This window comes from Lagopus muta, chromosome 20 (assembly GCF_023343835.1).
Source record: "Lagopus muta isolate bLagMut1 chromosome 20, bLagMut1 primary, whole genome shotgun sequence".
NCBI lineage: Eukaryota > Metazoa > Chordata > Aves > Galliformes > Phasianidae > Lagopus > Lagopus muta.
The window spans coordinates 884,576-907,421 of record NC_064452.1 but is presented as its reverse complement, the minus strand read 5'-3'; the positions used below and the strand labels follow the sequence as shown (position 1 = coordinate 907,421).

Sequence of the window (22,846 nt, the reverse complement as noted above, 5' to 3'; positions counted from 1 at the left end):
CAGTACAGCAGATAAAATTCTACTAGAAAGAATTAAAAAGCAAACTTTGCAGTAGTTTTTGAACTTTTAAAGACTCGTGCTTGTTTTGAGTTAGCATCAACTCAACTCTTTCAAAGCAACACAACAGGCTACGGAAACATCTGCTAAGCACTGCAAGCACAAGTCATTTTGATCTCAGAGGGACACTGCTCCTGGTAACATCTGAGGTAAACCACCTGAGCACAGGATAACGGAGGAGATACCCTTCACAAATGTAAAGCATTTATCTGTCTGCCCGAGAGACTTTTTCTCCTGTGTTACTTCCTGTTACTCAGAAAGCTAATTTGGGCAAGTTGGTGTTTTTCCCCCTCTAAGATGTCATGGCATAGTCGTTTAGAAGAAAAAAAAAAGAAGAAAAAAAGAAGGAAGTGGGTCATCACTGTGGTTTTAGTTCTCCACTTAGAATACAGGACATGTAATTTCAGTTACAGATTTGCTTAAAAAAAAAAAAAAAAAAAAAAAACAACAAAACCCAGCACTGTCCAAGTCTACTTTGCTTCATGTTAATGGACGTTTGCATCCCAAGAGCAAATACACACACAGAGAAATCTTACTGTTAACGGAATAAATATCTGAACACCAACTTTCTTTTGACTGCACCACGGAAAGGTAAGTGCACATTTTCCTTCTACTTTCAGTTCCACTTGAAAGTTTCCTAGATTTTGTAGGAAATTATACATGAAAGTAAGTTTGACTTTTTTTGTTTAAATACAACTCCACCAGTAACAACAGTTAACAATCAATCTCTGCCTGATTTAAGGAGTCTGATAAACAATTGCTTTCAGTGATGCTAGAAGTTGTTCACAATCAGACTAAAGAAATAACAGCAGTCTACACTGCTCTTTAGTTCCTGTTACTGCGGACTGACACTGTTACTCTGCACTGACAGAGGACCCTATCAATACCTGGGCACAAATTGCTGAGTTAAAGAAAAACAGAAAAAGCTACGTAATGATCAGTCCCTTTGCTAACAGATTATAACTGAAGCCTTTACAATACTAGTTTCTTTATTTTTAAGAAAAGCATATTGGTCCAAATAAACATTCGTACAGCTGCAGTTCTCGGGCAGTAAGGATTGGAGTGCATCTGCACTGGAAAATGCACCTCATTTCTGCACGTCATGTAGAAACTTTGTGAAATGCCCTGCTTCCCTCCACCCCCAAAAAGGTTGTGCTGTTGCTGCTTTTCCTCCTTTTTGAAGACTGCAACAAGGCGTTCCCCAGTAACCGTTACCTCAGGAAGATAAATATTGTACCCAGGCTGTAGCTGATGACTAAGATGGTTTTAATTCAAACTTAACAATAAGGACTCAGAGCAGTTTAGTTTGAAGTGTGAATTGCAAGGAAAGATACAAACATATTCTCCTCTCCTCTGCCTCATGAGCAGCCACCCACCATCTCACCCTGCTCCCATCCCAGGCCCATCATGCCCTTCCCTTCCCTGGGGGGCTCCGGGAGTATGAAAGATGTCATTTGGATACTGAAAAGACAGGCAAGCTTAGCTCTCTGATTTTTGAGTGTGAACACATTAAGTTCTCTGGTAGATAAGCTAACTTTCAACTATGGCAAAAGCAAATTTATTTCTGGTACATTTCCAAGTTACCAAAACCTAGAAACATACAGATGTGCTTTGTTACCTTTAAAGTAACAGCTGCAAGAAGAAACGCATTTCTACAAATTAATGTCAGTCATCCTTGATAGCATTTATACACGAACAAGATGTAAACTACAGCACTTGGAGGAAACATTTCATTCTGTTAACAGAGACAGGGAGCACAACAACCAGCCATAAGACCTGAGCCTGTCTCACACACGTAAACCTGAGAAGACTCGGCACAGGCATGATGCAGTAACTTCCCTCTCTCATCAGCATCACTCTGAGGTTGTCCTGTTTGTCTCTGATTCATGGTGCGAATCTGAATATTACCCTAATGTAGAGCAGAGCATAATATTAATGGTAATCTGCACAATTTCAGAGGTTTTTAAAGGAAATATCAAATCTGAAGTGTGTTTGTGATAAACAGTCTCTTGTACAATAAACCAGATACTAGAGAACAAAGATCTTCCTAGGGATTTATCACTCCAGACAGCCGTGATAAGAAATAAAACGATTAGAACAAGTTACTGCTGCCATTTACAGGAATGTTTTCAGTTAAGGTCTCTGCTTGGCCATCTGTACAAGCACAGTTACTTCTCCCATATTTGGGGAAACACGGTGAAGCAGAAAGCGGTGCTCTGTAGGTTTTACATGGGTGCCTCCCTTCCCCATTTAAAAACAGAAGTGATGAACTTAAAGATGGTTAGCTCTAAAGAGGAGGAACTACAGCAGTCTGTATCGACACCCACAAATCACAGAGCACTCAGCAGAAAACACTTTCCTCTCTTTGCTTCATGTTCTTTTTTCATCTTCATACACATCACACATAAACCTTCAAACACTGGAATTCAGCACTGTAAGAGCTGAAGTCCAAGACCACCAATTCAGTCAGGATTCCAAGCAGCTGAGTGCTCCCTTCCACACATGGCAAGCACGAGGCCAAGTTACAACACAATGCTGATCAGAAAAGCTGCTGGCTGCTAAACCTGACAAGCTGATTCAAACCTCTAAGAACTAGCATTGCGACTTCGTAACACCAGAATTTCTATTTTTGTAGGTGACTGAAGAGGAAGATGAAGACAAAGAGACATGGCAAACCACATTCTGCTTTCCCTCTTGGGATAATCTTCTCATTGTGTTTGCAATTAAGTGCAAACCATACTGACTATCCCATGGTTACCAATGAAATCTGGTATCCAAACTGCCAAAACCTTACTTGCAGTCAGAACACAACAGAAGCCAACACAAAATCTCCTGCAGGCATTGATTTTAATGACAAACCAACACCCACTGCTGAAATGCTGACAGCCACCCCCCAGTCTTTATCTTCAACAACGGGCCCAAACTCCTCATCTTCCTCTGCCCAAAGTGTTCCTGACACTGGAGGACCTAAGAATGCCAGCACACCCAAGATCCCCATGACAAAAGAAACATGTGAAGACAATAAGTTTCTTACACTGATTTGCTTCATTATAATAGCAGCCCTTGTACTCATCTGCACCTTCCTGTTTCTGTCAACTGTTGTAATAGCAAATAAACTGTCTTATGTCAAAAAAGCTCAACAAGGAAAACATCGGCCCAGGAGCAATGGCAATATTCTGGCTACCAACAGCTTCTGGCCAACTGCAGCAGGAACGTGGCAGAGGATACCTAAGGAGACAACTGGAACTGATGTGGTAATGCAGGACTTGCCATCAGAGAGAGATGCTGCAATCCAATTGAGAACCCAAGATGAATCCACTGAGAGTCACGTTAAAGACACAGATAATAAACATGAAAACAAAGAAACAATGTCACACAAAAGCATTTTTACCAATTTCGTAGTTGAGATTTAGTCAACTAAAAACACCTTCAGCTTTTACATTTTATACTGGATTAACATGAGACAGAATCTTAGCTTTCAAGAAACAACACACACTGTAACATGGGAAAGCTAAACCTTCAGGTTTCTCATTTTTAAAGGTAGTGGGTATGCTGTGAAAACCTGTACATCAAGAAGAGAGTAGGACTGCATTAAAGAGATTTTTAGAAGTAGCACCAGGGCTGTTTTAACTCCTTTAACCAGCAATCATGGTTGTAGGAACCAAACAGGATAAAGCAGGACAGAACTTTGCCATTTTCAAAGATCACTGGGGGACAAAAAAAGGAAAGGACAGTTAGAAAATGCTATATTTACGCAGACTAAAGTGCTACACAGGCATGTTGCTATTTCAAGAAAACCATAATTCAGTCACAACTTTGATGCCATTACTGAATCAGGAACTATTCTGTTAAAATGCCTTTCATGTTTATTCTATCAAAACTTCTTAAATCAGCTTAATGTCTTTTGAACCAGACTGAGAGCAATCATGCTTTTTGCTTTGATTTTAGCTGTAAATATATGAAGTTTGTACTGTATGTTAAAATATAAGAACTCCTTTTTGTAATCATCAATAAACTAGAAACATCAGTAAAATGTTAAATTAATTTTAAATAAAGTTTACATTCTGTTTTTTCTCCAAGTCACGAGGGTTAAAACCACAGTATCATGGAAAGGCAGGAAAAAAGTAGAGAATCACGATCCTATCAGTGGAAAGAAGGAAAAGAAACAGTAACGAGGGTGGGATCTGCAGCCAAAAACAGGTGGAAACTGTGAGGATTGAAGGGAACTTGAATGAGGTAAGACTCAAGAAAGCGTGTGTCATAATATCAGGATTTGCATGTGCAGCAGGAGTTGGCAACAGACTGGAAAATAGCCAGCACAGCCAGCAGAGCACAGCAGCAGGCATGGGACATGGAATAGCTATAGTGGAAGGCACAAGAATGCACTTGCAAAATGCTGTGAGGATAGACATACACGTTTCTTTGGCAGGCCAAAACACTCAAGGAGACAAAAAAGTAGTTTGGGTTATGATATGGACAAAGAGACAGCAGAAAAACAACTGCTTTGAGCACGCAGTCCTCCTTTAATGGTGGCAACAGGCACCAACACTGTCCAGACAGAAAAGCAAAGTGGGGAAGGGGAGGCAGAGGAAGGGTGAGATCTGCAGCTATCTGCCTGTAACACAGCTACCTGAAGGAAGATGTGCAAGCCAGCACCCCGTGATCAGAAGTGCTCTATGACTCACTGTAGCGAGCCTACGGTTGCATTTCCATTAATAACAATGATAGCTCATCAAAACCACCACTGAATTTTTATTAGTAAAAATGAAATCCAATCCAAACTTACTTCTGTGTCATTCAAAAAAATTTGTAAGCACAACTATTTTCAGCAAGGACTGGAAAACAAGCATTCATGAATTCCTACATAACAGACACATACCCAACAAAGGCCACCTAAATATTTGAGTTTTACAAACACAATTGAACTGAAAAGTTTGCTTTTAAATCATGCAAACCTTGAGCTAAGCTTCTTAGTAATCCTCCTACTCTTGACACTTCCTGCAGCAAGTGTTGGTAAACTTCCTCTTTAGCTGCAGAAACTTGCTTCAACGTGAGACAAGCCATTTCAGAGCTGCTCAACTCCTAGCACAGCCTGTCCTCTTAAGGCTTCAAACAAAAAATAAGAGAATGCTTGCTTGACAGAAGACAAAGGTAAGAATCAAATTCAAAATGTAAAGACTTAATATTTGCATTATTTATTTTTAAATGAACTGCACTTTGTACAGCACTTCCTAAGCTAATTCAAAGTTCCTGCAGTATTTGGAAGATGCAGACATTCCATCCAGTTCCTAAGGTGTTGCTACTGTGAACTATCACGAACTCTACACATATGCACCATTTCAATATATTTTAAAACAGAATATATTTTTGAGCAGAAGAAAATAAAATGGGGTCCTTTTTATCTGTTTTAAATCTTACGTTTAGATAGTTATCTCTAGAAGCATTAATCTGCTGCTCATACATGTTTGCATCGTTGCATCTGAAATTAACTTTCATAGTTACACATACTGAGGTTCCAGGCGCAGCTTCACAAGAGCAGCGTGATCACAAATTATCTTCAGGTAAAATCACAATACGTGTCTGTATTTTAATGATTTGCATCACACAGAAATTCAGAAACCTCAACTCCGAGCAGTACAGGAAAAAACGTCTGCTCCATCCCAACTTCCTAACGCTAACACAACCTCCTTCGTTACAAAACCTTCCCCCGTGCAGGAGTTTTTTTTACAAAGACAGCTAAATATTGGAGTTCTGTACCATTATAGTTGCAATATTTGGAAACTTTTGCAGAATTATTGCACTCTAACCTTAACTGCGCAAGTGAGGGAGGAACAGGAAATAGACCTTAAAGAACCTTTCACCCAGGTCTCAGCTTATCTCTAGGCTTCTCTCTCAGTCCTTCAGGTATAAAGTAGGGCAATTTTCTTTACTCTTGTTTGTCAGTACTGCTGTGTTTCGTATTCCATTTCACATCCATAATCATTTCTGTGACAGATAAAAGCTATTTTGAAACACACTTTGCACTTCTCACCAAACACCTTTTTCAGAGAAGGTGGAAAACAAAAAAACCCACAATGATATTGATATCAGAGACAAAGCTGTCAACCATACAGATGACAATAAGCATGCAAGTTTAATCTGGCCTATTTGTTTTAGACTCTAAATATAAAATTGTCTGGTATCAGTAGTGTCACTTCAGGTTCAATTTAATGTGTTTTACTTTATTCTTGATGTAGGAGGAGACGTACTTAAACAGACTGCAGGAAAATGGTCAGCAACGCAGTAATATTGCTTCTCTTCTGTGGAGAAATTTGGAAATCACTTTCCACTGAAATACCTTCAAATGTTTCCACAAGTGAAAGCATCGTGCATACCAGCACCAGCAGCCCGGCAGAGGACAGATCTATCACGTACCAACTGCAAACAACCGGCCCCAGCATGCAGAAGCCTGCAGGAGCGCTGACTGCTGCGACAACACTGCCACAGCTGCCCGAACCACACATAGAGCCCACCAACGGGAGCTGGGTGGCAGCAATGATAATGGGCATTGTTTTGGTTGGTATGCTAATTGCTATTAGTATGATTGTTATATGGAAACGCTGCAAGAAGCCATTGCTAGCCGATTCAAACTGGGCAGGTCAGTCTCCGTTTGCAGACGGAGACACTCCAGATACCTTTGTGGACTCTGGCCAGGCTACCAAGCGCTTGTCAGTTTTATTTATGTTGCCTTGGAAATTAAGAGAAGAAGCATCTGTACAGCACGACCCTCCCGCATCAGAGAAACCACCCAACGGCACAGCCAGCAACGCCCGCAGGCAGCAGCCCGCAGCAGAGCACAGCTGCTCCGCCACCGACCCCGCTGCAGCAGCGGCTCCCGGCCCAGAAGCAGCGAGCCCAGAGCAGGTGCTGCACCCACAGCCCACCGAGGGCCTCGAGCTGCCGCCTCCCCCTGCGTGGCTCACTGAGCTCACTGAGCCGGCCGAGCAGCACGCCGCGGATCCTGGCCAGCAAGAGGAACTTCACTCAGAAGTGAAGGAACCGTATCCCCCACCACTCCAGCTAATTACTGAAGAGATCTATGAACCTCCGCCACGGCCGGAACAGCCTCAGTAGACTGTGCCAAAATAACTTTCCAAAACGCTTCTCATTTTTCTTAAACGAAGCACTCTTCAAATAACTGAGTAATGGAGAAGTTGACACAGGCAAGAACAGCGAAACCACAGCACGAGCAACAGCTCCCCGGCATTTCTCAACTTCAGCTTTCACAAAAGGGAAGAATCCCTTTCTGCCTGCAACAAATCTTGGCAGAACACAGCACGCCTGGTGCCACTGCATGGCCTAATAGTGACTCCACTGTGCAGATAACAAATGATTCCTGATTTTGGAGGGGAATCAGAAAACTGCGTGCACCTCTGTGTCCAGCACATGCAACACACAGATGGATGTGCACAGTGAAACTTTAGAGGGGCTCAGAGCTTCTTGCAAAGGTTTGTTCTATTAGACTACGTCAATGAATGCAATGAATTCAAGTTAATTTTAATAAAGCTTTCTAATTCGAAGATGTTTTGGTTGCTTAAAGCATAACAGAGTTATTTGCTTAGATACAAAGCTTCTAATTCAAAACAGTCTAAGTGCTCTGGCATGCATACATACAGACTGCCTCATACAGAGGTCTGTTTTCTGCGTCAGATGGAGGAGCCACTTGGGAACAGAGGATGACAGGTATTTAAAGCAAATCCCTCAGCAGCCAGCAGTTCAGATCAAAGACCAATGAAATGCATACTGTAAAAACTCTCATTATTTTGTTCTATTTTTCAGTAGTATAGTAGGGTATTTTTGATAGTATAGTGGCTGTGAAAAAGAGGCTATGACTCCAAACACACGAAAAACAAAAAGGTGGTGTTTTACCCAGACGCTGGTTTTGGTGGATGAAACAAACAGTTCACAGAACATCCAGACAGACAACTATCAGAATTAGCTGCACATGTTTACTAATTTCTTCCTTTTCTTCCTCTCAAGCAGGATTTTCAGAATGGATTCAATGTAATTAATCTTTAAAAATTGGTTTAAGGTTGTCTGGATTGCAGGTTCCTTTAACTCCAGGTGCCCAGGTTGGCCCATCCTTTCTGGGCCTCAAGTACGAGATAAGTTCACTATCCTGTCCAGAACCATGCATTTTTATTTTAACTATTTGATGGTAAATTGAAGGGAATTCTCAGAGGTAAATTACAAGCATGCATATTTTACTGGCATTTAATGCCCAGATTTGTAGAAAGATAAGATTTGCAGAGAGAAGCTGCTAGATACTAATGCTAGGTTTCCATGACATCTCTGCAAAATGACAAAGAACTTGCAGCTTTGAGTTTGCTGGGGGAGGGAACATGTTTGGATGTCACATAGGCCACCTGTTCATACCTGTTACAATGGACATTCCATTCCAACTGCATTCTGGTTGCTCAAAGGCTTTGAGGCTTTACGCATTGCACCATGTTAAAATATATGCATATATTTTGTATGTGACAAACGTGTGCATTACAAACTATGCATACCCTTGCCATATTGTTTGGAGCAAAGCAGATAAAGATTTCCTTAGAAAGCGGTAAATTCCTGCAGTATGTGCTGCTGGGTATAAACCCAACAACACACAGACAACCTGATCCAAGCAGCACAAAACCAAGGATTTTTAAATTAGGAAAAGATATTCTGGCAGGGTAGCTTAAGTAAGCTCAAGATAGGAAACCTAAATTAACACTAACCCTTCTTACTGGAACAGAGACTAAATGAAAGCAGAAAAGAGCACAATTCACAGGACTTCTAAAATAGAAACATTTAAATGGGTTCATACACTAAGCTACGAAAATTTTATATGTAATGTTTTGATGCAGTATCACGGCTACAAATACATAAAGAAGTTAACTGATTCAAATTAGAAAACCCAACTATTTTATTGAATATGTATGCTTTGCAATAAATTTGAGTCAGCACCAGCGACAGCTCTGCAGTCCTCCAATGTAGTGCAGATCAGGTGGTTGCAGAGCCCCAGCTAGCAGCAATACGATGCAGCTGAAGAGGCAAGCACAATCCACAGACAGCAACTGTAGCTACTCTCTAGAACAAGACGACCTCTAAGCTTAAATCTTTCACAGAAATAATGTGCTGATATTGCAGAAGACATTACGGTAAGTTTGTGTTTTCTGTTTTTAATCACAATACCTACTACAAAAGTAGAGACAGAAATAAGAACGAAATTATTAGTTGATGAGAGATGCTTGCACCAGGAATTTGCTGCAGTGTCAGAGATTTCTTACTAACATTAATTCAGCTTTCAAACATGTGTTAGCTTTGGGAATGTAACTGACACGATAATAAGGAAAAGTACTAATGTGCATGTTACTATGAATGCAGAATTTGGGTTTCCAACTAAATTCCTAACCAATTTAAGATGTATTTTAAGCAATTCTACTTAAGCAAATAGCATGCCTGTATGGGGGGTTCTGCTACATTACTGCAGAGATTTGTAAAGCAGATCCAGTTGACAGCCATTTTTTCATCCTGTATAAAAGAACACATTATTCCAAACATAATATAGGCTTGAAATCACTAAAAACAAGAAGCAGACATTGTATAACGTTTGGAAGAGACTTGCATTTTCGGAAGAAAGCCCTCATTTGAGCTTGAGGGGGAAAGGCAGATGAAAAAACAAGTCTCGTTCTGCCAGACAACATGACAGGCTCTGAAGGGATGCTTTGTGAAGTCTCTCTTGAACAATTACAAAAAGGACCGTGCCACAAAGGGGTTTATTGATATTTTTACTTAATTTCTGCTGCAACTAATCACTGCAAAGACAGCCCTTACAAATAAATAAAATACATTACATGGATTTAAAGGGTGTCATTTTTGTATATTTATTTTTAGGCAGCAATGGAACACCAGATACTGAAAGCATCTACCTGCCTGCTGGTCTTTCTATTTTTCATACCCACTGTTCTGGGTATCTGTCCTTCTATCTGTACATGCTCAGGAAACAACAGGAACGTGGACTGCTCAGGCAGAAACTTAACAGCATTGCCACACGGACTCCAAGACAACATTACATATTTAAATCTGTCATTTAACCACTTTGTAGATCTCGATCATCAGCTGACGAGATTCAGCAATTTAAGGACTCTTGATATTTCAAATAATTGGCTCAAGAATGTTCCTGCTCATCTGCCCAAGTCCTTGTGGGAATTGTATGCCATAAATAACAACATTAAGGTCCTTCAGAAACTTGACACAGCTTACCAGTGGAACCTTAAAGTGCTGGATGTTTCCAGGAATATGGTGGAAAGAGCTGTTTTGATCAACAACACACTGAGCAGTCTCAAGTTTCTCAACCTCAGCAGCAACAAACTTTGGACGGTTCCAACCAACATGCCCTACAACATAGAGACAGTGGATCTATCCAATAACTTCTTGTCTCAGATACTTCCAGGAACGCTGGTGAGATTACAGCACCTCACAAGTCTCTACCTACACAACAACAAGTTCACATACATTCCTGACAAAGCTTTTGATCAGCTCTTTCAGCTGCAGGTAGTAACACTATACAACAACCCGTGGTCCTGCAGCGATGAACAAAATATCTCTTATTTGCTTAGATGGGTGCAGGGCACCACTGCCAGGGTGCGAGGGGCTCCCTGCGCCGACCAGTCCACGCTGTGGGCCAACATCACGCCGACCTCCGCCGCCGCGCCAGATGCCAGCTTCATGATTAAAGGAATGAAGGCAGCAGACATTGCTGCCTCTCCAGCGGCAGCTGAACCAACCCACATGACAAAAATGCATAAACTATTTAAAGCAAAGGAAGTTACTACCTTGGCTTCGTTAAGCCAGACAGTACTGTTCACGAGCACAGAGCGGCCCATGCTCCTCTACCCCGAAGAGCTGACGACCAGGAAGGTCAGCGCTTACGAAGCGGCTGCCACACACAGCATCCACATTAAAGATTCAACCGATGTGAACTCAAGCCTGACTCATTCAACGGGATCATCCACCACTCCAATGACTCTTAGTATTACCAGTGGAATGCCGACAAACTACTCCAGAATGCCTCAAAGCACAACCGCTACCTTAAGGAGAGAGGAAGCCACTACCAGCGCTCTGAACACTGACGTGCCCTCCAAAGCGAGCGCCTGTGAGATATGCTTGTTTTATGCTGTAATGCTTAATGCAGTGGCAGTGCTTATTGGTAGGAGCTCTGAGGTTACTCCTGTGACACGTAGCTGGGGGGGAGGCATCCAGGTCAAACAGCAAATCAAAACACGAGAAGTCTGAAGCCCTGACTGATCTAAAGAAAATAACAGTTCCTAAAGAAGTGCAGACTAATGTCTCGATACTAAGCTGCTACTTATTTTAATATGTCTTAATTGAGTAAAATTAACCTATGCTCTTGTTTTTTAAAATGTGCTTATTTTGTATTTAAATTTTTAATTTCACTTGCACAGAATTTTAATTACTGATTGTATTATTTTGTCACTAAACAACTGGAAAAAAACAGAAGTCCTGTATCATATCTGCATTGTCTTGCTTGATTTGCTGGTGAGAAATTCCTGTACTATAGCAGCAGAGATTCTTTGTAAGTTATGATGCCATGCATAAGGAAAGGAAAATGTAAAGAAACTAAACTTAGCTGTTTCGCTAATCAGAAGTAATTCTTGAGAAAAATCGCTAGCATGTATATCTATGTTTGCTTCATATGTACTAGGATATTTTAAATACAAAGAACAACCATTCTGAATTTAGGAATTAAATATGACAATGCCACCATGTCCATCTACTAAGAGGGGCTTAACTGAGAAGCTAACACGGTCCAGCTTCAGCATGGGAAGAGTGGTAGGGGCTGATCTCTCTTTTTGCTCTGCCTTGACTTAGAATTGTAGGCAAGTTATTCCTTGCTCTCCATAATAGAAAACAAAAAAAGATAGAAGTAGAGGAAAACGCGACACGTTCAATGCCATGACACTCTCCAATAACACGGGCTTTAATCTACATACATTAACAAAACCAAACAGCTTAACTTACAATCAAACATCTGAAATACTTCAACAAAATTCGTCCAGAATTCTTCAAACTACTTTTTGATCAAAATAAAATAAAATATTGGCCAGTTTCAAATGCAAGTTATGTAACACATCAATGGAGCAGTTTAAAGCTCTCATTTAAACAATTCCTGAATCTTGTGACTTAAGATTTAATTCAAGCCATGGCAATGAACATGCCCAAGGCCTTCCAACGATGAGCACGAATGCTGTTCTCCTTGACATCCGCGCCATCAGCAAGTAGAAGTAGATGCACGCATGGTTCTGACCACTCTAGGAAAATTACGTGGCAAAGGTACTTGATATACTACTGATGAAGTTTTGCAAACAGCATGAAATGAAAACTGAAGAACAAGTTAATTGTAAGAGTATTATTCACTTAATACTGCAATTCTTTATTCAATATTTTCCAAGCATTTCAGGCCATTTAATTTCCAGTTATCGTAGCACAAAGGTGCCACAAAATCTAGAAAACCTCAATACCAAGACTGCAGTCCTTTACCTATTTCTCCTAGGTATCACTCAAGGCTGTGGATGATTTATAACCACTGGTATCAGAAAAATCACAACTTTCCAATTGTGAACTGTATTTCTATAATCAGAAATGTGTTTTAATTTCTAACAGTACTGTAAATGTTGCACAATGAATTTGTACAGTTATTTCATTGGCACTTAAGTAAAAATAAAGCTATGTTTGTATTGAAATGAACTAGTGACAGTGTTTCTTTTCACTATTATCTTGCAGACAGGTAACTGTACAGAACAGATGCTATTTTATTACACAGATCTATTCCAAGCGGGCATTTGGCTCAGTCTTTATGTCTTACGGAGAAAAACTATAGTATGATCAAATAGTACTATTTGGTTACTCAAATTTCCCTAACACTGTTTATTAATAAGCTGCCGAAATAGTGATAATAGCCTGCCCTTCTGCTTCTTACCATTTAGAACTTGCAAACCCCTCAGACCAATGTCTACCCACCAGAGAAAGCACTCTTTTTTTCATCTTAAAAAAAAAAGAAAATTTTATATTATATATATAGATGGGGGAAATCACAGATGTGATGGAAGTGAGATGGCACTCCCTTCAAACTCCAGGGCCATGCTCTATATCCAAAACTTGCCCTTGGTAGGTGCAAGCAAAGAGGGCTTCTCAGTCAGACTGCCTTCAGTAGGCAGATTAAATTTGGATTCCCTTGTATTTTTCTGGAATACAAATGAGTTGATAACAGAGCACAAGTAGGCAGGCAGTGTGGGAGGCAGGCACCTGTTGCTTGGCAACAGCACAGTCAGATTGAAATAAAATCAACACGCATGGCTGTGAGCGCTGCAGAACAGCTTGCTGTGCTTCTAACAGGCAGGGCACTCAGTCCACGATAAATATAAATACCATAATCCATCCTCAGGAAATTCTTTGTTTCAAAATAACTAACACTTCAATATAACATTCAGGATCTTTTTGAAAATGCTGCTGTCTTTATCTGTTGGCTGCTCCAGACGTGATCCAGCACGCCTTGATGCAGAAACACGTTTGCTTTCAGAAGGCTAAAACTGCTGCACGGGCAGCTGCAGTGTGAAACAACTCTGAGGTTTCTGTTCCCATGATTCCTATTAATTAGTCTGAGATAGCAGCTTTAAAACTTAATGGCAGTACTTCAGGATCAATATATACTGAGGCATTGATCACTGTAGTAACAGAGCAAGGATTAAAGACAGAGAGCACTGGCTTTGGAAGTCTGTTTGTTACCCAGGGAACAAAACATGGAGGAAAAAAAAAGGCAGAAGAGATTAAATTTCACAGCACAAGAGGATATCAACTGATCCAGATATGTCAGAGAAATGACTCAACAATGCCCTAGCAACAAGGCTTTAAGCTAAAAAAGAAAATCTGCCTGCTGCAAGCCCTCAGATGTACTGGCAGCTCAGACCTGAACAGCCTTTCCACATTTCACACCTCAGAACATGACATCTGGCTCAGAACCATGAGCTCAACACCCCAGAGGAACACCTCCCAGCCATGTCCCCGTTTGTAGAGACAGCGCAGAGAAGAGGCCCCACCTGCTAGGTTTGAACAGCAGCCTCGTGGAAAGAAACCACAGGCTTACATAGCAGCCCAAGAGAAGTAGTAATAAAAAGGGTGACAAAGGCAATAAATAGTAACTGGCATGACAAATAGCTGCCATCCAGCCTTATAATCCACATTCTGCTTTATTCTGGCCCATTACCAACTTGCCCAAACCTGGACAGATTTCTCCCAAACCCCTGTATACAACGTTCACACACAGAGCTGGCCCCTTAATCAAGGAGCATCACACATCCAAAACACAATCAGCATTTAATGACACTAAAGATTATACGTTTTCTCAGATAAAGCAAGCAGAAGCTGAATAAATTCCAAGTATTCAGGGTTTGCTTCACTTATCTATTGGTGTTCACTACGCATCTCACTTGAAGAAAGGTAGAAAAAGTCTTATTTCAACAAGCTCACTCACACCGAAATTAACTATGCCAGGGTACAACAGCAATTTTAAATATATTTCAACAGAAATCATATTTATTCAAATATAATGGAGGCGTATTTTTATTTTTGTTGTCATACAGTCAATATAACTTCCGTAAGATATGGAGGAGGGCAGAGAGAACAAGTTCCAACCCATTTTCCTCAACAAAAGGATTGGTTATCTTGAAAACCTGAAGTATTTCTGAAAGTATACATTCTGCTTTTTTCCATCCTAAAGAGACTGCTTTTCCTCACAGTGGATACATGCACGAGTCTCAGAGAAACAGTTTCCAAAATGCCTTTGACAGAACTGAAGGAAGGAGCAATAAATGCAGGTAGGAGTTGAGGTCTGCAATGACCCAGCTGACCCTTCTCACTTGCCGCAGACGGATGACAACTTTTCAAGCTTATTCAATTACAGCAGTGAACAAACAACAACCGGGAGAAAAATCAGAGTTTCCAAACATCCATTTTTATTCCTGTATTTCCAATGTCAGGTTTTTGGTTTTTTTTTTCTATTGAGAGCAGCACAACTAGTTTAGAAGGGGTCTGAACATAATACATCCTATAGTCCTTAAAATTCTACTGACATTCAGGTTAGTGACGTTGTCTTAAACAACCTGCAGGCTTTAAAAAACAAATTTATTCGAGCTGAACCATGCTGTCCCAAGAACACCATACCCTTTTTGAAGCTTATGCAGAAACAAACTTCAAAATCGCTTATCTTTGGGTTATTCTAAGTGTTCACAACAGGCTAGTCACCTACATGATGGAGCAATTAAAAATGGGTCCTTAGCTAAACTTTTGTAACTGTGTGAACTTAGTTGCAGGAGCCTCCAGGGGAAAAAAAAGAACTTAGTTTCAGTCCTGGCACTGGATACACTCATTTTACTGCCAACTCTGTATCACAGCTCAACCTCTCAGGCATCATTCATGTTTTCTCTACCGCCTAGCATAGACGCAGCGCTCAAACATAAGGTTTGATTTCCCCAAGTAAAAATAAAGGAAAATGAAAGGCTTACTTACTTACATTTTCTTATATAGTTTCTAATTCAGAACAACAAATTGTTGAAAAACAGTGCAGAGAGAAGTGGGAAAGAAAACAAAATTTATGTAGTGACTGCTTCTTTACGTTTAGTATTCTTTTGATTGGCATAGGCTTACATATTCATTAAGTACACAAGAAACTTGGGCACTTTGCTCTCAATCCACAGTTTACTTCCACACAGATGAGCTATGTCAGACTTCCTTTTTTCTCCACCTTATGATCACCTTACCCAAACGACCATTTACATAAATTGTTTAATACAAACACAATATGCCACCAAGAAATGCCTTCCTCAGCTCGCCACGTGCACTCAGAGGCTCTGCTGACAGTTCACAACACCATTACCTGGAAGAGGCCTCACAGAGAGCAGCAGGCCACAGCCACCAGCTTGGGCACCACAAAAGCTGCTCAGCCTCACGTCAACAAACAAGAGCACCATCGCTCTGACTGCGCACCTGCTAACATGGTACAGCAAGCAAGCACCCCACTGCCAGCACACAAACACCCCAGCAACAGCAGAAGCAGCAAACAGTGTGTCAGGAGCAGTGCTGGGCAGCTATGTTGGCATGGCTCTGTACCCACCAGCACCAGCAAAAATCACATTGCAATAGCAGCAGAAGCACAACCATGAACCCTAGGGGCACCAAAAGGCAAAGCAACAATCCGACCACAGCAGCATCCACAAGACCTGACAGCATGGGTGGTGCCACGTGGACACGAGGTCCCAGCAGCAGCACTGGGGTACAGCAAAGGCACCACCAACGCTGCCCAGAGGAAAAAGGCACCAGCAGCGAGCTCAGTGACACAGCCTCTCGCATGGCTGTGAGCACGACGACTCTCCTTTCGTTAACAAGTCTGTGCTCAGTACTTAAAATCATTCTCAGTTTCTATGGATACTGCTTTGAACATGCTGTTCTCACAGATCCACAGATCTTAAAAGGTCATTATTTAATAACTGAATTAAAATACCAAGTTTCATTCACATTCTTACTGTAGTAGCACCTTTGCAGCCTTATTTCATTTGAATTAAACACAGATCTAAACAGAGAGAATTACTACTTGATCATAAACTGACTAATATTAACCTTGGGATATTCTTCCTAAATTCAGTATTGCAGCATGCTACTTGTTATGAATAACTAAAGCAACACTATGGTGTTCACTGTATACAAACCTTCTAAGTACTTGTATTACTCTTTCAAATGGGATACGTGGATTTTTTTGAGAAACTCTATCTCACATTTAACTTGTTATTCATCATACTTCATAATGCGAAGATGTTATAATCACTGATAAAGGCTTAACAGTAATGTGGTTGAAGGGTAAATAGTAATGTGGTTTATTTCAAACAGTGAAAAAAATAAATAAAATTCATTTAAAGTTTCAGGTATATTCCTACAGGCACCCACACAGCCCAGGGTGTAAGAGCTACAACAGTTCTAATTTAACTCCAAATCACAGTTCAAAAATATGGTCTCCAAAATTTAGCAGATAAGCTACTTTCAGAGTCCTGGTTGTGTCACTTCACATACACACTTGATACTTTTGATTTTGCATGTTTATTTTAGACAGGGTAGGCGAAAGATTCCTTACCGCCGAGCAATGTAGTAGAAAACAGGATTGCCAGCTTTAGATGTTCCAGCCTGGTAGAAAATATTTAACGTTTTCAATGCTTTGAACTCTTCTTTTTCATGCACCTGGTGCCTAAGAAGTAGAACATGACATCAACTTTTCACAACTGCCTTACAAAAAACAAACTAGCAAAACCCAAACCCTCTATTTGCATCTTTAAACAGAAGTATTAAGTTCATAAAATCTTGAACCTTTGTTAAATCACAAAAGCTACCAAGGTTTCTCATTTATTAAAATCTACTTACAACCACAGCAGGTGCGTTTGCAGCCAACTTTTTGAACACTCCTTCAGAATGAAAGCTGCAGGCTTAATAACTACATATGTTACTCAACATGCTGAAGACTAAAAGCCCATAATAATCTCATTACCTTGTCATAAATTCTTCAAATTTTGAACTGGTGAGATTTAAACTGGACCAATGTGTATCTGCCACAGGTTTGTGCTCAGGTGGACCCAGATAGGCAAGAAGAGTAGCCATTTTGTCAAAAGGTCGTCTTCCAACAGCTTTGTGGTCCCTAGAAACAGCAAATTTCTTAAAGATAGATCTTTCTTTACTCAGTAATTCTTGTAGTGTTTTGCCCAATATCCTCCCTTATCTTGAAGAAGCTATATTTTCTTTTTTAGAGTTTGAATTTTTTTTTTTTCTAAGAGGAATAATGAGAAAAATGCATTACATGTTATTTCTACAAACCACATGACAGACACTGAGATATAACTATGTAAGTGCACAGAAAGCTGGCAGTAAAGAAGCCAAACGCTTCAGACCCTTTCCCAGTAATGGGCTGTAAGTAAGGAAAGAAAAAACTAAAAGAAGAAGTTCCCAAAGGTAAGACTTCCATCAATGAAATTCTTCTCAATATTAACCACAAAAACATCTGATTCCAAATTCCAAATGTTCATTCCCAATTAGCAGTTCCTTTCATAGCATTCCTAAGCCTTACCTATTACTGGAAAGGTACTGGCCAATTTTCTCCTGATTGTTCCACAACAACCGGTGCAAAGCAAGAACATTGCCATCGCTGATGAAAGACAGGCTGTGATTGACGGTGTCACTCGCTGGGCAATCGGACGCAATATCAAGGAAAAACCTAGAGATCAAAACCAGTGATTGCCATAAACATATTAGGGAAATCTGTCACGTAGGCACGAGTTAAAAGGCCATAAGAATGCATCTCTGCTTACAGTTTACACAATAAAGATCCTTTGCAGAAGTTCCCAAAGGACCTACCTTCGAGCTGCATCAAAATTGCTTTTTACAAAGTCGTTAAAAGGCCTCATATGTTCTTCTTTTGTAAACAGGACATGGTTGGCAATACTCTGAAGTATCTAAACAGCAATAAAGAACAGGTAAGGGCGCAGAAAGTCTTAATGTCAAAACTGCTACGATAGCCAGCATAACTTCACTACCAGAAATACCTATCTTAAGCTGCTGTGAAACCTCAAAACAAAAAAGCAGCCACACAAGACAATTAAGTTGAAGTATCTTCTTTTACATTATTATAAATATTAGGATAAGACTTCACTTAGACATGCATAAAGGCAATACATGCTTATTTAAAGAAAATCACCATTTCTCAACATTAAAAACACACGTAGGTCACAGAAGTACAGAACCATTAAACTACCAATCTTGAGATTCAATACAGGGGGAAAAAAAAGGTCACTTCTTTAGAACTTGTGTGAACTTAATCAATATCAGCATATTCTCTGTACTCCGGAAATAATGTTGTTTTCAAATAAGGTTATGACTTGTAAAAGCAGCAAGCTGCAGTTCAAATATGATCTCCGCCGCTCAAGAATACGTTTAACTAAACGTTCCTCACATCACTCCACCGAAGAAGAGAATTATTTCAGGTAGAATATGAAATACGGCCAAACAAAGAGAGAAGCTGATTCACCTTTGACATCAGTTTCAGTCCCCTCTCAATTCTGGGCGGAGGCTTTTTATCTAAAATCCCTGCCTCGTACGGGGAGACGATCGCAGGGTTGATGAACCGCAGGAACATGGCGCTTCCAACCGCCCCAATGCTGTTCTGAGGAAATCGCTGACTAACAACCTACAAAGCATTATAAATAATGTATTTGCATTAAAGGGAAAGCAACTGCAGAAAATTCTCGCAAGGCAGTCCCACATTATGTATTCTTTCCATAGTAGCCAAGCTCAACAAGTCTGAGTAGGATTCTCTTGCCTTGATAGGTCTTGCATTGCACGACAATCAAGAAAGAGAAGGAAGGCAGAGAAAGGGAGAGATGGCTGTGCAGACACAGGCTAGGTTTACTTCAGCTTTCACACAAACTTCCTCGCTGGGGGTCAATTTCTGAACACAAAATTCCACGTTACTGACTACTTAAGCCAATGACAAGTAGACAAATGCCTTATGTTTGTATTCAAGCATGCAGTATTCCAAAGAAACACAGATAATTCTTTTTAGATTCTTAGGTCTTTTCACTTCTATTTTCAAGGTCCTCTCCATCAATAGGAAACAAAGTTTCAGGAATAACCTGAATTTGAGGGAAGGAGATATTTGTTGAAATACTCTCCATCTCCATCGTATCTCATCAGATTTGTCAAAGAAGGAAACACAGAATGGTCCAAAGCTGAGTGGGCAATGTCATAAAAAAATTCAATATTTATACACATTTTTGTAAAACTAACAGCTAATAATAATAAATCTGATTCTATGTTTCCACATAACAAAATCAGCAGTTTCATACGCAAAGTTAAATTGTTTGCATAGAACACAAACACTCCCCAGTTTCCCATACTTCAAACAAAAACCAGAGCAATCTCCACTCATGCTTCTTAAAACAGTTAAAGCCATTAGCACATACATAACATATCAAGAATCACTATGGTTCAGTAGCAACTTCATTCATAGTTATCTTGTGAATCAGTTATTGTAATACGTTCTTGTAAAATATTAGTTTGCAGAGAGATTTTCTATTTCCACACGTTACTGTTCTGCCCAGCTACTGCAAAATGTAAGGGAGTATTTAATAAAAGCCCAAATTTTCATTCTACTCAGTTTTGTTCTTACATTATGTTTTGAAGTCACTGTTAAAGAAAAGGGTAAGCCTCAGCTTTTAATGACACCACTTCATCACAATTTCCATAAGTCAGTTGCAATGGGAAATCTGCTTCTCTAAGTAAATACAAATGCTAAATTTTATTGCTTACTCACAAGGCAAACAAACAAAAATATCCGAAATAAGTCATGGGAGCTTTTTTTTCTCCAGCAATTCATCAGTTAACTGTTCTTCCGGCAGGATGCAAGCTGAAGTCGTTACCTACTAAAGCATTACAACAACTAAACAGACTCAGATTTTCCCCAAAACCAAAGAAAACACTTTCCTTCTCTATTTTTTTTTTTTAATTTGAAGATGGCAAAGGTAGAGGAATCAGAATATTACATACTAAGAAGTAATGTTAAAAATGTCTTTTTGTTTACTCAGATAGGCACACAGAGAATATTTTAAATATAACTTAATTCCAGTGTTAATTGAAATGAAAGCTATTTTGTGCCAGAATTAGTAGAATGATTTCACAGTGAGTTCAAACAGACTAAAGTGAAGATGTTTTGAACAAACAGCAAAAGATTTCTGTTGTGGGTTGAAAGAAATGGCTAGTAAAAAGGTCTCCAAACTTACTGATTTTTTGTTTTCCTTTTTTTCTTTTACGGTAGCTTTATTCAGTAGAGAGTGGCAAGTTGCCTACAGAACAGAGATGAGCACAAACAAGTCACAGCACCAACTACATACAGCAACAAAAAACCAATGTTGACTTGTACGTAAATTGCACAGTAAAATGTAACAAACATAACCAACAGAAAATGAAATATATAAACTAAAGACTGATGATGGAGGTTTTATTCCACTTTTTTTTTAATTAAATCTTGTTTACAAAGCACTAAATATAAAACAAGCAAATGTTGCGTTTCAATCATTTCTACTATTTCTGGCTAGATTAAAAGTCAAACCACATTAAAGTGTTCATGATATACAATATAGGGCATTAAGTTGTATATTCAGCTTTCAGATGCAATTCACCATTCCCAAATAGTTTTAATAGTACAAATAACAAAGTGTTATACCTTTGAAATGCGCATTAACTTTTAAAATAAATTTAGAGTTTAAAATCTTCCCAACGTTTCTCTGTGTGTCCTTCAATTTGGTTAATCTGTGATTCATCACGGTTATTATGACTTTGATAACACTAACAATAAACACATTTCTGTGAAAAATGGAGGAAAAAAAAAAAAGCAGGTCTACATGATAGTCTAGATATTCGTTTTGATTACGTTAATTTCAAGGCAAAGGGACCCACCACAAAGCATCACATTCTCCCGTATTTTACATCAGGATCTGAGCAAAGCTACAGCACATCAGCCTTCTACTGCTGCCCTCCAAAGAGGAACATCCTGCTCTTGGAGCTCAACCCTCCATCTTCCATAAAGGCTGTCACAGTAAACTAGCATCACCAGCTGGTTGGAGCTCTATCAATAGAAAAGCTTACAGTGTTTGGTGGTTTGAGATCAAGCACACACCAAGAGTCCATACATCTTTAGAGTATCAGAGGAGAAAAGAACTGGAAGAGAACTCCTGCAGCTTAAAAATGTGACAGAGTAAAAGCAAATGAGTGAAACTAACCAAGTGATGAGTTCAAAATTATTCAAGACCTTTTAATATTTAATCAATGGTGCATTTACCAAATTTTTGACCTTGTATAATTTCCAGAAGGAAACAGTTAACTTCAAAAACAGTCTCATCCATCTCTACTCATCACGCTACTTCATTCAAAGGAACTAAAATTTCCGCCTCTCTTTATTAAGGAAAATCATGTTGTTTGTGTGCTTAATTCCATATGTTTCTATGCTTTTAGGAGATAGTCAGCACCATTTCTTTGTACAAGAGACTATAATCCAGTTCATTCTTGACCACATAACATTCCAGAACATACATCACCTGAAAACGAGCAAGTGTGAATGTGATGCAGTTACTGCAGAACTAGCAGTGAGCTGTGTGTCCAAGTGAAAATGCTTACTAGGAATTTGCTCTGGTAAAAGCAGCACCTGCCAGTGCAGTCTGCAATATCCAATGAATCCAGCATCTCTGTTTCTATAATGTTGCCACACTAATTAAAATTAGCTACAGACCTCTTACAGAGTAAGAATACCTGATGAGTATCACTGCTAAGCTAATTTGCTTTTTTCACTTGTTTGTCTGATTGATTTGGAGAAGACCAGCAATCACCTGGTTTCAGAAACAAATTATTTCTATTGAAACAATGCAAATACAGCATTCACTTACAAAAAACAGGTAGTACCTACTGCATAGAATTTTTTCTGACTGTTCATAATTAGTTCAAGGTTTTTTCTCCTGCGTCTGCTTCCACTTTCCACAACTATCTCCCACATGCAACAAGGGCTGACAACTCCTTTGCATGCCTTCCTTCCAGACAAGGCTCAGAAAATCTGTTTTCCTTGCTGCACTTTACACCTGCTCCTCTAGAACACCTCAGGGCTCACAGC

The 22,846-nt window shown here is 39.7% G+C and overlaps 4 protein-coding genes across 7 annotated transcripts in view; 3 read left to right on the top strand and 1 right to left on the bottom strand.

Moving 5' to 3' along the window:
- NF1 (neurofibromin 1) overlaps positions 1–22,846 on the bottom strand; it is an 81,156-nt gene that overhangs the window by 24,197 nt on the left and 34,113 nt on the right. For 2 of the 4 annotated variants that reach the window (XM_048966725.1, XM_048966726.1), the window contains 6 exons: positions 20,967–21,029; positions 19,217–19,375; positions 18,547–18,644; positions 18,260–18,406; positions 17,687–17,833; positions 17,279–17,389 (listed from right to left, as the gene is read on the bottom strand). In XM_048966725.1, coding sequence (XP_048822682.1) covers positions 17,279–17,389; positions 17,687–17,833; positions 18,260–18,406; positions 18,547–18,644; positions 19,217–19,375; positions 20,967–21,029 — 725 coding nt within the window. The remainder of the gene's footprint in view (positions 1–17,278; positions 17,390–17,686; positions 17,834–18,259; positions 18,407–18,546; positions 18,645–19,216; positions 19,376–20,966; positions 21,030–22,846) is intronic. The other 2 variants (XM_048966727.1, XM_048966728.1) reach the window with 1 other exon arrangement.
- On the top strand, positions 519–4,075 carry EVI2A (ecotropic viral integration site 2A). Its single transcript, XM_048966743.1, has 2 exons — positions 519–648; positions 2,693–4,075. Exon 2 carries the CDS (start codon positions 2,709–2,711, stop codon positions 3,468–3,470), a length of 762 nt encoding a protein of 253 aa, XP_048822700.1. The 5' UTR covers positions 519–648; positions 2,693–2,708; the 3' UTR covers positions 3,471–4,075.
- EVI2B (ecotropic viral integration site 2B) lies at positions 4,244–7,616 on the top strand. The gene is made up of 2 exons (XM_048966742.1): positions 4,244–5,208; positions 6,294–7,616. The coding sequence occupies exon 2, from the start codon at positions 6,325–6,327 to the stop codon at positions 7,168–7,170; it is 846 nt and encodes a 281-aa protein (XP_048822699.1). The 5' UTR covers positions 4,244–5,208; positions 6,294–6,324; the 3' UTR covers positions 7,171–7,616.
- OMG (oligodendrocyte myelin glycoprotein) lies at positions 9,022–12,820 on the top strand. The gene is made up of 2 exons (XM_048966733.1): positions 9,022–9,236; positions 9,973–12,820. The coding sequence occupies exon 2, from the start codon at positions 9,979–9,981 to the stop codon at positions 11,371–11,373; it is 1,395 nt and encodes a 464-aa protein (XP_048822690.1). The 5' UTR covers positions 9,022–9,236; positions 9,973–9,978; the 3' UTR covers positions 11,374–12,820.

Coding starts and splice junctions, on each gene's coding strand:
- EVI2A (XM_048966743.1), top strand. CDS start 2,709: ATGAAGACAAAGAGACATGGCAAACCACATTCTGCTTTCCCTCTTGGG.
- EVI2B (XM_048966742.1), top strand. CDS start 6,325: ATGGTCAGCAACGCAGTAATATTGCTTCTCTTCTGTGGAGAAATTTGG.
- OMG (XM_048966733.1), top strand. CDS start 9,979: ATGGAACACCAGATACTGAAAGCATCTACCTGCCTGCTGGTCTTTCTA.